General features: G+C 46.0%; 1 protein-coding gene across 1 annotated transcript; it reads right to left on the reverse strand.

The window, feature by feature from the left end:
- Positions 1-9,388: 9,388 nt before the first annotated feature.
- Positions 9,389-11,401, reverse strand: ADRB3 (adrenoceptor beta 3). Its single transcript, XM_011372257.1, has 2 exons — positions 10,091-11,401; positions 9,389-9,430 (listed from the first exon to the last, which is right to left on the reverse strand). The coding sequence occupies exons 1-2, from the start codon at positions 11,299-11,301 to the stop codon at positions 9,403-9,405; spliced, it is 1,239 nt and encodes a 412-aa protein (XP_011370559.1). The 5' UTR covers positions 11,302-11,401; the 3' UTR covers positions 9,389-9,402.
- Positions 11,402-15,297: the final 3,896 nt, after the last annotated feature.

Consider the following 15,297-nt stretch of genomic DNA (forward strand, 5'->3'; position numbering starts at 1 on the left):
GAGGAAGACCTGGGGAAGTGAAGGTCCAGAGGAGAGAGCTGGAGAATCAGAGAAAAATCATTAATCTGGTTGCCTGAAGCACCCATAGGTGGATAAATTGGAGCTTGCCGGAAAATCCAGGAAGCCAGACACATCCAGCTACAGGAATGGCAGTGAGAAGGAGGAATGCATGGAGAGGTCTATGGGAAGATACGGCTTCTGTGCAGCTACCACACCTGTGGGTCTGCAGCCAAGTGCCTGGTGGTGGGGCAGGTGCTCAGATGGGTGGCAGAGTCAACAGTCTGGAAGCAGAGCTGAACGGAAAGCTGTCTGAAGACAAGTCAGAACCCACCTACCACTTCTGCTTCCATATCTCACCCTGGAGTCTTTCAGGTCTCAATGGGCACTACTTTATTCCACCTCTCAAATCTTGAGCAAGTTCCTCTTTGGGCAAACTCTAATCTGGAATCTAACAAGGATTCTGGGAAACAGGGCGTGCAGATTAATCAAGATGACAAGGGGATTATCAATCACACCACATTTCTCTGACCCTTTTCAGAGCGATAGATTTTGAAAGTTTCATACTCTCTATCTCCACTCCTTCACTCCCAAGTTCTACTGACCTCGCTCTGATCAGCATTTCATCACCTCTATACCATCAAATCTGCTCTTTTCAAGGTAACAAATGACAGATCTTCAAGCTGTCATATTCGATGTGTTCTCATTTCTCCTCTGATTTTTAAACAACATGTGACGAAACTGACCGCTCCTCCTTAAAGCACTTTCTTCCCGTGGCATCCAAATGCTACTTGCTTTTGCTTCTCCTTTCACCTCACTGCAGCTGCTTCTTGGTGGGTTTTCCTGGTTTCTTCTATTTCTGACCTATAAATGTTAGAATGCTCCAGAGCTCAATCCTCTGAATTCCTTTTTTTTTTTAAATGCCTGGAATTATTTTATTTTCTTTTGTTCCAGCTTTATTGCTATATAATTGACACATAACATTGTGTAAGTTTAAGGTGTACAACTTGTTGATTTGATACGTTCTGAATTCTCTATCAGTGGCTGCCATGCAGGTGAGCTCCTCCACTTCCATGAGCTTAAATACTCGTCTGTCAAATATATATATATCCATCTCTGACTTCCCTTCTAACCTATATACTTGGAAATCCAAATGCCTACTTTATATTCCAAGAAATAACTAATAGACTTTTCAAATTTACTATGTCCAAAAACTAACTCATAGTTTCATATCCCACCCTCCCTTTTCTCTTATTTTAGTAAGTGGCATGTCCATTCTGCCAGGTGCTCAGGTCAAAAATCTTGGTCTCATCTCTGATTTCTCCCTTTTTCTCTTATACGATATGTTTAAGCCATTGACAAACTTGGTCATTTTTACTTTGAAACATATCTACAGCCTGTTCTCTTGATAAAAACTTAGTACTCAGATGAATGGATAGACGGATGAGCAGAGTGTACAAACCCATGACAGAGAGTACAGTTTGTGTGAAGGTACAGAGACAAAAGCAACAGAAAATGATCTCATTAGTGAATTGAAGTGTGGTGGAATAAAAGTAAAAGTGGAAGAGTGATAGGAAATCAAGTTAGAAAGGTAGGCACTGTACAGCTAATGCCAAACCTTTACGTTAAGAGGTCCGGATCTTACCCCAAATGCTTTAGGAACCCATTAAATGATTTTAAAAAGGGAAATGACGTTGTCAGCTTTATATTTTAGAAAAATCCCCTTGGGAGCTTGTGGAGGATGAATTAGAGTGAAGCCAGAACTAGGTAGGGAGGCCAAGTGGAGACTAATTTAGTAAATTCAGTTAGGATGAAGACCTGAGCTACAGCAGTGGCTATCGCCAGATGTCCTCCATAGAAATACCAGGCACTGGACCAGGCCTGGAAAGAAATGTTGGTGGGCAGAGGCAGTTCTGAAAAATATCTGCTTAATTTAAACAGTATCCTAGTTACGATAATAATTTCCACTTATTTTTGTGCCACTTCTATACCTCCTCTCTGTTTTTTAAAGAAACATGCTTTTCATTACAACCTGCAAGAAAAGCAAGGATGGAAGCTCCAGTATCAGACCACCCAGGTCAATACCAGCAAGCCAGCAGCCCTACCAAGAGAATGGGCATGAGAGTGGGTTAGGGGTAAGAACTAGTTTGCTCTTAAGGTTGGTTCTTCCCTGAGAAAACAAGGGGAAACCATCACACAGCTAGGCTATGAGTCAAGGTTGTTGGAGCAGTGAAGTTCACCATCAGCCCCATATGTTTCTCCTTCACCAGAGATGGTGAGAATTTCTCCATTGGAAAGGCAGCTGCCTATGACTCACTCCTTGAGGTTCTAGGAGTGTTTCAACACCATTTCGACTTGGTGTGGGAACCGTTGGGCCCAAGGGGAGGCCTTAGAGGAAAGGCTTATTCACAAGATCCGGTGACTGGAAGGGAAACCAGAGACACTGTGAGTGGCTCTGAGCTGATGCAAAGCTCTCCCATTCCCACTTCTCTCTTCTCTGAGAAGACATGATTGATTCCTTCTCCCTTTTGGGAATACCAACAGCAGAAGCAATATTTCATTTTGTTTCCTTCTACAGAGATTTTGAGAACCCTGTTTGCCATGCCTTTGCATTTCAAAGTCTGGCACCTCCCTTGCAGCTCAGATATGAAAACGGATTCTGAAACTTCAGCTCTTAATTTTCTTAAAAGGTGTGTGTGGGCCAAGGTATCATAAGATGACTGGTCATTCCCTCAGAAGTAAAGGACGGAGACTGAAAGAGCCTGTTCCTAGGACACCTAAGCAAGAGACTCCAGGAGGACTTTGGAGAAACTAGGAGACCATAGCAGATCATGGGATCTTTCTAAGTTCGTGGTCTCATTTTATTTCCACTTCTAGTGGGAAACCTTTAAAAACACCAGAGTAAGACTGTTAGGAAAAAAACCTTAGGCAGAATTGTGCAGTGAGTCTATATTCATTTTCTACTGTCGTGTAACAAATTAACACAAACTTAGCAGCTTAGAACAACACACATTTATTATCTCACTGTTTCCATGTGTCAGGAGTCTGGGTATGAGATAGCTGGGTCATCGGCTCAGGGTCCCACCAGGATGCAATGAAGATGTCAGCCAGGGCCACAGTCCCATCTAAGGTTCACGTTCTTCCAACTCACATGCTTGTTGGCAGAATTCGTTTCTTGTAGTTGTAGAACTCATGGTAGCTAGCTTTCTGAAGGCCAGTAGAGTGTCTCTCTGACTTCTTCTTTCTCTGATCTCTGACCTTCCTTTAAGAGGCTCACCTGATTAGGCCCACCAAGGATTATCTCCCTTTTTATTAAGTCAACTGATTAGAAATCTTAATTACACCTTTGAAATCCCTCTGCCATATAACATAATATAATCGCAGAAGTAACATCCCATCACTTTTGTCATCCTGTATGTTAGGATCAAATTACAAGTTCGACCCACATTCAAGGGGAAAACATTATACGAGAACATGGTTTATTGGGGGTCATCTCAGATTTCTGCCTACTACAGAGTCCAAAAGCTTCTGAAGAGAACAGCCCTTCCCTGATGGGTAACTGATGTGAATGACAATCTTGTGAAACCAGAACTCTCAGTTAAAGGGTCCACAAATATCTCTCACTGTAGTGGGTTGAATAGTGGCCCCAAAAAGATATGTCTACCTGAACCCTCATAATGTGACCTTATTTGGAATAAAGATTTTTGCAGATGTAACTAAGATATGGATCTTGGGATGAGATCATTCTAGATTAGAACAGGCCCCAAATCCAATGATATGTATCTTTATAAAAGACAGAAAGGGAGACAACATATGGAAATACAGGAAAGTGAATACAGAGGTAGAGATATGTCTATAAGCCAAAGAATGACAAGAATTGCCAGAGATTCTCCTTCAGACCCTTCAGATGGAACCAGCCTTATTGACACATTGATTTCAGACTCCTGGCCTCCAGAACTTTGGAAGAATAAATTTCTGCTTTTTGAAGCCACCAAGGTTGTGGTAATTTTTGCAGAGGTCTTGGAAAACGAATACACTTCACTGATCATTGTCAAGAAGATGGACTTTGTAGTCTCAGGTGCAACACAAACTCAGACTCTGCAAAGATGCCAGTTCCTAAAGATCAGAGGTACCCTAAGAGGTACCAGAGCAAGGCAGCTTTGTAACTCAACCTACATTCATCACAGAATGCGAGCAGATATCCATTTACTAAAACCCTCTTTTATCATCCCCTCATTGATGTATTTGTTTGACTCAGCTGCTGTTTGAAAAAGAATGTTAAAATAACTGTGTCTTTCAACATGATAAAAATTTCTCTTTCATTTCAGCGCAGGGCTAAAATGATGGCTCTACACTGTTGGACACTCAGCCTTCTCCTATCTGGTTCTTTTGCCATCTGCAACACATAGTCGCCAACTTATGACCTAAGGTGGAGGCTTCAGTTCTAATCTGCATCCCAACCAGTGGGAAGGGGAGAAATGGAAGTGAGGGACCAACCCTTCCCCTTTAATGGCTGACCTGGAAGCTGCACACCGCAATTAGCTAGAACTAGAATTAGCCACATAGTCACAACTAGCTGCAAGTGAGGCTGCAATGTGTCTTTCGTGAGGCCATGTACCTAGCTAAAACTTAGAGGTTTTATTACTAAAGGAAGAAGGGAAGAATGGGGAGAATAGATAGCAACCTCTGACCACAGGAGATAACAAACACAGGTTTGACTTATCAGTGGCCTCTCCAATTTGGGACCCATAGAGATGGGCGGAAAGACCTAGAAACAGAAATCCAGGAATGGAAGCACTTTCACAACCTTTCTGACTGATTATAGGATGAAACAGAGCCTTGGGAACGTGGGGAACGACAGGAATAAGATGAGCATAAAAAGACTAGGTGTGATAGTGTTTATCCTTCCCCATCATATCACCTGTGTGGGCTGAATTGTGTCACCCTATAAGATATGTTGCAGTCCTAGCTCCCAAAACTTGTGAATGTGACCTTATTTGGAAATACAGTCTTTGTCGATGTAATCAGGTTAAAATGAAGTCATCCCAAGTTAAATTGGGCCTTGATCCAATGACTGGTAGCCTTATAAGAAGAGATAAATTTGGACTCAGATACATAAGGGAAGAAAGACATGCAAAGCTGGAGGCAGAGGTTAGAGTGATGCAGCTACAAGCCAAGCAACCAAGGACGGCTGCAAACACCAGAAGCCACAAGAGGCAAAGAGACATTCTTCCCCTAGAGCCTTCAGAGAGAGCATGATCCTGCCAACATCTTGCCTTTGGACTTCTAGCCTCTAGAACGGTCAGAGAAATACTTTTCTATTTGTGGTAATTTGTTATGGCAGTGCTAGCAAACTAATACAACATCTCCTTTTTCTGGTTCCTTAGGATCCTCTTCTAATGAATCCCTACTATAATGTCCCAAAAAGCACTGACATCTGGAAGTACCCTCTGTCCTAAACCTTCTGTCCATCTTTAAGATCTGGCTCATTATAAATGCTGCCTGGGCAATGATAGAGTGAGCTGAACCAGGACCAAAATGTTGGGCACAGTCTAGACCAGGGTCTGAATGTGAAAAGAGAGTCAGAGGGAAAGATGTACAGTGCCATACATATGAAACCAGTGGCAGCATTCTGAGGTAGGGAGGAACCTGCAGAAGAAAGACCAGGTAGGACATGTCCACAGTGACCAAAGACAGGTGGGTTTAAGATCCAGGCTGTCCACAGAAGTGGAGCCATACAAAGATCAAAGCCAGGAGACCTAGGACTAGTCCCAGCTCCATACTTTAATGACATCACTTACACTGGAAGAGCCCCTTCAGTTTCCAAACAATTCTTATATAGTTTCTCATTTGGTCTTTAAAACCAGCTTGCATGAGCTGATTAGGGCAATGATAAAAATCTCCATTTGATTTTCAGGTAAACGAGATGTCAGAGATGCTAAATAAGTTGTTCAGTGTCACAAAACTGATTATTGGCAGTGTGTGTAGAGAAAAGAAAATGAACTTTGGAGTCTGGTTGACTGAATTAGAATCGACACAAGCAAATTATTTGATTTCTATGAGTCTATTTTTTTTTTAATAGAGTGTCACTACAATATAAAATTTGTAACACACCTCTTGCAATCATAGTTGTTGGTGCTCAATAAATAATCATATCCTTCCTCTTCCCTTTCTTACTTGTTTTCCAGCTCTGAATTCTGTGTTCTTTATAATACCAACTACTGTGTTGCCTTTCACTTACTAAAGTAATCTTGACTACTCAAAATTCACCTCTCTATAAGTTAGGTTCTTCATGTGTCTTATAAAAGGATTGGACTAAATCGTTTCTATGGTCTCTTCCAGTTCTGATAGTCCATGGCCTTATGAAAACTGCAGCTCTCTCTGCTGGTCTAGTCAACAGACCAACATTGCCAAGTCCACACTGTCGTATCTCTCATCACCATCAGGAGGCGCCTAGCACCACATAGGGCTTGAGTGGAGCGGATGCTGAAGATGCTAAATTCTGCCTAGGACTTCGCAGACCTTTAGCAGAACCAGCCATCCCAGTCAACCTCACTCTCCTTCTAAAAGCAAGAAAGGAGAGAAAATTTCCATTTATTTTATAGATGAGGAAAGCATTTTGATTTCCATTAATCTTATAATAGGATGTGCTGTGAAAGATTAGATAACCTTCTGGAGTTTCTGCTAATGAAACTGAGCTGTGCCTTATGCCCCAACTGCTCACTAATTGGCTCAAAGCAGACTATATTCAGAGCTTTTTGTATGGGAGTGGGCAAGAGCACTTAGCAGTACTCCCCACCGCAGGCCCCTACTTCTCCTCTGCATGGACACACAAACAGAGACATACTCCACCGAGAGTCCTGAGAGGGAGCCTGGATCTTTGGCTTTCAGATGGCAAATATAAAAGAGCACTATTTCCTTTTCCCTGAGGACAAGAGGGAGAAGCTGCTCCTTCTCTATAAGGGTTGAGGAATGAAGTTGGTGTGGAATAGCAGCCTTGTGACTGCTCATGAGGACCACAGACTGCACCTACCACTGTTCTCCAGAAGGATCTACCACAGGGAGGGTAGCTAATTCTGCCTGTTCCTCAGCAGTTCCACCTGATGGAGAAGGTAGGTCACCTCTGAGAAACCCAGTCACTTCTCATTCCCTCTCCCCCAACTAAACCCCCTTCTCCCAGTCATTTCTGCCACATGCCCAGCCCCTGCTAACAGACTCTGGCAAAGCCAGGGATTCCACAGCCTGTTTCGTTCTCATTGGTCTGTAAGTCTTCACATCTCTAGGTTTAGAAGATGGTTGTTTGTCTTCCACAGTTCAAGTGCTCAAGCCTCGTGCGAGCAAAAGCAGCCTGCTCTCCACCCAAGGATGTAAATCTTTTTCAGCCTGACACCTGGCAACAAGTTGCTAGAGAAATGACCAGAGCGGCTGCCTCTCCATCTGTCAGATACACTGGTGATAATTCACAGACGGAGTACACAGCCCCAGTGCAAGTTTAAACACTCCAAAGGAGTCTGACAGCTGGCACACGGGTGTATGTCAAGTAAGACTCAAGCAGTATGAGTTACTGGATGATGTTCAAGGACAATTCTACAAACCAGAATCCCCCTCCCCCACAAAATCATCCTTCTCCCCTGCCCAGGACTGACTGCGCAACTTTTCTCAGTGATGTTGGGAAAATATTCAGAGATGAGGAGAAAAGGCCCTCTTATTTGTCCCTAGACTAAAGCAAGACTTCCTTCTTCACTAAGCATTCAAAAGTTGAGTCTTTGCCAAGAAACCTTCCACACCTCAGACAGCAGAGATCTCACACTGCTCTGGATTGAAAAAGAGAAAGTCATCTTTGGTATGCAAACATCCTAAGAAGTAAAATCGGGGCTTCTGGAGAAAAGAGAGCAGCCTAGGCCAGGTCCGATTCACAGGGAATACCCATATGTGGAAATCCACCGAGCTTATCCTCAGGGCACATTGAAGTTTTATAACTCTGGAGCCCCTGAACCTAGCAAATGCATTGTATACTACTGTTATACAGCACATTAAATTTTTTCTGATTTACAAGCTGTCCTATAAATCAATGGCCTCTGCTCATGGAGTTTAAATGAGAACTGAAAAAATAATCCAGTGATTTCCATAAAAATTTTCTTTCTACAGAAAACTGCCTGATTAGGTTCATAAAAATTGAAATAAGGAAAAAAATTATCAATTGACTCAAACTTGTAACTCCGGTTTTACTTCCGGAGGATAATATAGTCCAGAAAAGGGAGTGGGAAGGTAGAGGTTATGAAAAGAATGGTAAATGTCAGAATATATTTATAACCTGAGACATTTGCCCAACACAAACAATGCTTTGTGCCTCCAGAAACACACTTACAGCACAGAACAAAACTGGTTCCTGCTGGCAGCGGGATCTTAGGAAACCACCACTGGCTTATAGCATGAGAGCTGACATATGTGCCCTGATCCTGAGCCCAGCAAACCCAAACCTTGGGCACTTCACTCTGGTCCTCTAGGTAGCATGGCCTTGTACTCATTCGAACTGAATTCCTGGAATTTGGGAAAGGGTGGGGTGGCAGGAGTGTCAAAGGCTCAATCAAGCTTGCTCCCCTTTTCTCAGACAGATGTTTCATTTTTGAATCATAAGGATTAAGAAGAAAGAGACAGGGAATAGTCCTAATATATTGCTCCCGTCAAAAGCCAGTTCTAGAAGGGAATAAGTAGATTATGAGATGAAAACAAATGGAGAAAAAAGAGGGCAATGGATGAATCGCATTAAGTAATATTTATTAAGTTGATTTTAAAAGAAAAAGAAAGTATCTGTTCTAATGGATCACCTTCCTGTGAACCCTGGAGTCCCCAGAACCCTGAAGAAGCCCTTCTGACAGTGCTGTGAGGTAGATCAGAGCTGTTCTATGTCTAAAGTGAGGGAGGCTGGTGCTTAGAGAGCCATAGTGAGGAAGCCAGGACCTCTTTTAGCTTCCCGCTCTCAGCCTGGGCTGCCAAGCCTAGAGAACACAGTGGTTCATCAGGTCTCAGCAGCAAAATAGAACAATGGGTGCTCTCTCTGCCCTAAGCACATGCACACAAGTGAACAAGGTGATGGGTGCCCTGCCAAAGAGCTTAGCTGCTCCACTGGCAGCAGAGTACAGGCAGCCGGATTCTCCAGCTGCTGAGGTAGTGATGAAGTTCAAGGGTGGGGTTTAGAAAACCTCTCAGAAAGAGAGGATGGTGAAAACCCACTTGGTAAGGATTCCCCTCCCCCAGTCAGTTCCTACCTCCCCATCCCATGGCCCAGTCATCAGGTTCTGGAGGGCAGAGTTTTCCAGCTGGGAAACTCCACAGGGCTCATTCTAAACAGAGGCCAGAGTTTTCCAAAGGTTCTGGATCAATGGAGCTGTTGTTTCTTGTCCTTCAAGGCCTAAAAAATTCCCAGGAAGTCCTGGAAAAAAAATGGAGATAACATATCTTTGGAGAGGGGGGTCACAGGGTGAGGACAGGTGCACTAGCAGGAAGAGGTGAAGGTCACGGACCCTGGAAAACATAAGCAATTGCACGAAAACATGGAGGCTCCACCCAGCCACAAACCTGCTCCGACTCTGACCCAGCCCTGTTTCTACCACGTGGATGAATTAGCTCTCACTGGTTCCTCACTCCTGTTTATCCTTCATACTCAAAGTGGATTCTCACCTTTACAGCTATCAAACCTCTCAAAGTAACTAGGGTTTGGGAGGGCCTCCAGTCTTTTCTGCCAAGTCAAAGCCAGCCCAAGTGGTGGCAAGAAATCTGGGTGGCCATAGAACTGAGCTAGAAAACCAAAACTTGAGCTGGCCCGGGAGGGCCAGAGGCCTGGGGGCTCAGCAGCACTTTCCCAGCGCACACACTGGGCCGTCAGTCCTCGGGCAGAGTGGGTCAGATGCGGGAAAAGAAAGAACCCTGGGTTCCATTTTGGTTCCCTACTCCATGTACCCCTTCTCTCAATACGGAGTTCCTCGCCAACCTCGCCTTCTCTTACCGAACCCCAAACTCAAAAAATTGACCAGAGGAGACACCGAATGTTTCCTGATCCCGAGCTGCCTGTCCCTTCGCCTCGGTTACCTACCCGTCCAGCGGTGGGCACTGCCTGGACTCCGCGGGGCTGCTCAGTGGCTCAGGGGTGCCGGAAGGGTCGCGGGACGCGGAGACCGCGGCGTGGTGCTCCTCCCGCCGGCAGCGGCACAGCAGACGGCGGAAGGCGCTGCGAAAGTCAGGACTGCGGCAGTAGATGAGCGGATTGAAGGCAGAGTTGGCGTAGCCTAGCCAGTTAAGGGCGAGGAAAGCTTTACTGGGAACCAGAGAGGGGCCCCCAAGGGCGCGCACCACGTTGGCCACAAAGAAAGGCAACCAGCAAAGAGTGAAGGTACCCATGATGAGACCCAAGGTGCGCAGGGCCCGGTGTTCCCGGAGAGGCAGAAGGCGCGCCGGTCGCTGACCGTAGGAGGGCACTCCTGCAGGCGAAGCGCACGGCCTCGCCGGGGCTGGAGACGGAGAGCGAGACCGAGACGGCGGAGACTCCTCCGGCGGGAAGCGGCCCAGCTCCCGGCGCAGCAAGCGCAGTTGGCGCGTAGCCACGGCGAAGACTCGCGCGTAAACGAAGAGCATCACAAGCAGCGGAAGGTAGAAGGAGACGGAGGAGGAGAGCAGCGCGTAGGGCATGTTGGCGGCGAAGGCGCAGCAGCGCGGATTGGAATGGCAACGCTGCGCCTCAGCGTCCGCCCCCATGCGCCACCATTTGCTCATGATGGGCGCAAATGACACCGCGGCGGACACGAACCACACGAGAACCACCGCTACCCGGGCGCGGCTTTTGGTGACCAGCGCGCCGTAGCGCAGCGGGTTGGTTACGGCCAGGTAGCGGTCCACCGCCAGGGCGCACAAGGTTTCGATGCTGGCTGTAACGCACAGCACGTCCACCGAGGTCCACAGCTCGCAACCAGTTGCACCTAGGGGCCAGTGACCAGTCAGCGCCAAGGTGGCCCCCGGCGGCACTACCAGGAGTCCCACCACCAGGTCGGCTGCGGCCAGAGAAGTCACGAATACGTTGGTCGTGGTCTGGAGTCGCGGGGTCCGGGCGATTGCCACGATTACCAGCAGGTTGCCTCCCACGGTGGCCAACACCGCCAATGCCAACAGTGCCCCCGCCAGTGCCACCGCCCACGGCACCCCTGGCAGCCCACTCGTGTTGGCAGTATTGGGCGCCAGGGTGGGGGCATCTGGCCACGAGGCCAGAGAGCTGTTCCTGTCAGGCAACGGAGCCATTCCCACGTCGTGCATGGGGCGAGAGGGAAAGAGGGAAGCAGGGGGGTCCCAGCTCACTCGGCTCAGGGGAGGGGGCAGCGGGGCGTGGGAGCGATTTCCCCGGCCTGGGCCATCTTCCCTACTTGACTGGGAGAAAAGGCTCAGCCACTCCCGCTCCTTTGATGCCACTGCTTGGCTGGGGGGAGTGGCGACCCTTAAAGGGGCAGCGGCCAATAGTCTCAACGCTGGGCGTCAGAAGGGGAATTGGAGAGTGGAAAAGGAAACGAGATGAATGCCTGACTTTTCCTTTAACCAAATCTGAAATACGGTGGCCCTGACTTCTCTGCTATGATGTGTCCACTCCTGCCATGACCAGCTTCACACACTCAGCACAGCTTTGGTCTGCACTGACTTCCTGGCCTCCCCGCTTACTTGCTTAAGGTATCAGAGGAAAAGGTAACCCTTTTCAACTACAGGAGCCCCTCAGCTACTTGGGCGCCCTCCACTAAGATATTTTAAGTAATAGAGGGAAGCCAGTACCCTCTCTTGGGAGGATACTGTATCCTCCCAAGTATCCTCTCCTCTCCCAAGACCTCGTTCCAATGAGATTTGTCCCCTTTCCCTTCTATTTAACTTACACCCCCATACCCTACTCTCCTACCCCCCACCCCACATCCCCCAGTTTTCTCATCTGGCTTTTTTTTCCAGCTACTGGGGAAATTTGCTGCTTTTTTTTTTTTTTTCCAGGAGTCTTTGTCATTGCTTGCTCCTTTGAATTTCAATTTGGCCTATTGTAGCGTGGAGTGATGAGAGTTTCAATTTCTCTGTCTTCCCCATTCCACATTGCCCCTTGCACACACCTTTCCACCTTGAAATTTTCTAGACGAGCCCCTTCTCTTAAAATTCTTCTATTCTAAATATATGTTAAAATGAATGAATGAGTTTGAGGTTGAGGCTTGTCTACCATCACCCCTAACAATCCGCAAATCTTTCATCATCGCCTTCCCAATGGGAAAATGTTCACTTTATTTCCTTGAAGATTTTATTCATGAACTTTTAAAACTTAGAAGACATCGAATTGAGGAATTCACACATTGCTTCTTCTGAGTGTGTGAATTTTAATGCGTCTGGAAGTCTCTTGTAAAGTCTCATTAGAGTTTCCTTTCATGTAAAGAAGCCCAGAGGCTTCTTCCCCTTTCCTCTCCCTCATCAAAACTTACTGGCTGGTTCTGACAGCCAAACTCTCCCAATCTCAAATTGGTGTGGGAAGGTGAGGCTGGAAAATAAGTCCCTGTATTCAAGTTCAGGGTCAGGAAGATATGATACCTTTATTAAGTCTTATCAGAACCTGATTTTTGAGTTATCTTGCTTCCTCTCCTGAAACAATGAGTCAAAAAGGGGAAAATTATCATGGAAAATGCCTCCAGGGCCATGCCCTAGCCTGTCTCTTTTGAACAGTTCTATATTTCAAAAGAACGTTGTATAGTCACTGGTCTAAGCAATCCCTCTGGGAGGCTGAGCCAGGGGTTGGGAGTTAGAAAGATTGGAGGGGAAGTGAGAACCTAAAATTATCCCTGAGGAAAAAGAACCAGTTTTGCCTCCCAGGGACCCAGCAGCTCACCCATGAGCAGTCCTTGTGAGTGGCTCCCAAGCAAATGCCTTCCAAGCCCATGCAGTACCTCAAGCAGGCCTTGGGACCCACAGAAATGCCTAGTTGGTGGAGGCAGAATGGCCTAGGCTCAGCCCCTGCCCTGGGTCATGCCCGTGTGGTGCAGGTCCCACTTGGCCTGAGTTTTGACTGTGGCCTATTGCTGATCTTCAAGGAGGTCACTACCAAGTCAGTTTTGCAACACCCCAGAGTGTTGCCAGTTATCTCAAAGGGGTGTCATAAGATTCTTAAAGAGTAATCTCTACAACAAATACATGCCATTCAGCAAGGGAAAGTAAGGGAAAGGGGCGCCAGGAAGTCAAGCAACTTCAAAGGATGTCATTCCTTTAGGGTGTGACCTCGTTATTCTGAGAAAGTGTGTAAAAATGTTTACATATTCAAAAAAGACAAGATTTCCGAAACCACATGAGTTTGCCCAAGTTTGGGGAAAGATAACCAAAGGAGACTGTGAGAAGAGGAATTCCAGGCCACTGTGAGTGGAGACTTTTATGAGCCAGCAGAGCAATGCTGAAGCACCTGTCGCACTCTTCCTCCTCTGCCTGGGGATGTTGGAGGGTGGAGCCTATTTCTTCTTCTCCATTCTCAGCCTGGCCTTTCCCCCAGCCCATGCTGCTGACAGGAAGAAAGGCTCCCCTTTTTGCCCCTTTGGTCTGTTTTTTAAATTTAGTCTTTTGAATAGGTAATTCATTCCCATTATTCAACCATCAAACTATACAAAATGCATGCAATAGAAAGTTGCTGGCTTTTATCTAACAGTGTCTTGTTTATTCTTCCAGTAATCTTTTGTATATAAACGAGTCAATACAAATACATATGCCTTTGTCCTTTCTTTTCTACACAAATAATAGTAAAATATACCCATTTTTCTGTACCTTGCTTATTTTACCTTACCAGTGTATATCTGCAACCCGTTCATATCAATACGCAAAAGCATCCCAATTTTAGTATGCCATTATATGAATATACCATAATCTATGAAAACAACTGGCTACTAAGGGACATCTAATTTACTCCAAATTTTTATTTATAGATGATGTGGCAGTGAATAACTTGTTCACATATCATTTCACATGTGTGTAATATATATTTGTATAATAAATTTCTACAAATAGAATCACTATATCACTTTTGCAAATTTAAAAATGTTGTTAAATACCTTCCCCAGGCAATATGCCCGTATACACTCTTCCCATAAGGAGTTGGAAGCGAGTGACCTGCTGCTCTGGGAAGTCATCCTAATTACTGATCCCAGAGGAATAGTGCTGCCTGGTCCGTAGAGGTCATCCAACTCTGGATAGAAGTACAGGTTGCCCAGAGAGAGTTTTGCCCTGGCTCTGCGTCCCCAGATGACCTTTGTTCTGTGCCCTTGGAAACAGACAGTGAATACAGGCCTCTGAAATACTGAGTTCAGGCTCTCAGGTCGCTGTTTATGTATTGAGGGCTCCAAAAATGCAAGTTATCCTGTTGCATCAGGCAGCCGTTTTGAAATGGTCTATGATTTAGAATATGTGGTCAACAGAGCCAGAAGAGGCAGCAGCCTCCTGATGGGCAGAAGTTCTAATAGCCAGGGGAGTTGTAGCTTGTGGTTGGTCCCATGCACTTCACAATTGAGTGTGTGGGTGTGGGTGCATCTGTGTGTGTGTTTATGTGACAAGGTAGGAAGAAGGCCAGGGGAGTTCAGGAGACACAGCCTTGTATCTCGTCCAAGAAGACATGCGTTAGAGGTATTATAGTCTACGACTCATAATCTTCCTCTCTGGCTTTAAAGTTCTTGGAAGGGAGCAAAAACTAGGTGGAAGTTTTCTCCCTCCTTCTCTTTACCCTGTTTTTCTTCTCCATAGCTTACTGTGACTCTCCATTCAGTTTTTGAAGTGCAGAGTGTATGTGGCCTCTAAACAGTTGGTTTGCTGTTTGCCGTTACTCCTTCTGTCACAATTAGTTCAGAGGAATAGGATGGTGGCGGCATAGAATAAGAGCTAAAAGGGTCTTAAAGATCAAATCCAACACTAACATTTTGCAGAATTAAAAAGCTGAGGCCCAGAGAGGAAACTGAGATTTGGCCACAACCACACAGGACATCCGAGTAGCTGGCTCCTTTTCTAGAATACCTCCCCTCACTCTCAACCAGACTGTGGCCGGTGCCCACTTCCTGTCTGTCCTCTAGAAGAGCATTCTCCAACCTCTTTGGCACAAGGGACTGGTGCACCTGTAAGAATCTAATGCCTGATGATCTGAGGTGGAGCTGAGGCAGTGATGCTAGTGCTGGGGAGTGGCTGCAAATACAAATAAAGCTTCTCACTCACCAGGCGCTCACCTCTTGCTGTGCAGCCTAGTTCCTTATAGGCCAGGGATGTGTACCACTC

Source organism: Pteropus vampyrus, unplaced genomic scaffold, assembly GCF_000151845.1.
Source record: "Pteropus vampyrus isolate Shadow unplaced genomic scaffold, Pvam_2.0 Scaffold8, whole genome shotgun sequence".
NCBI lineage: Eukaryota > Metazoa > Chordata > Mammalia > Chiroptera > Pteropodidae > Pteropus > Pteropus vampyrus.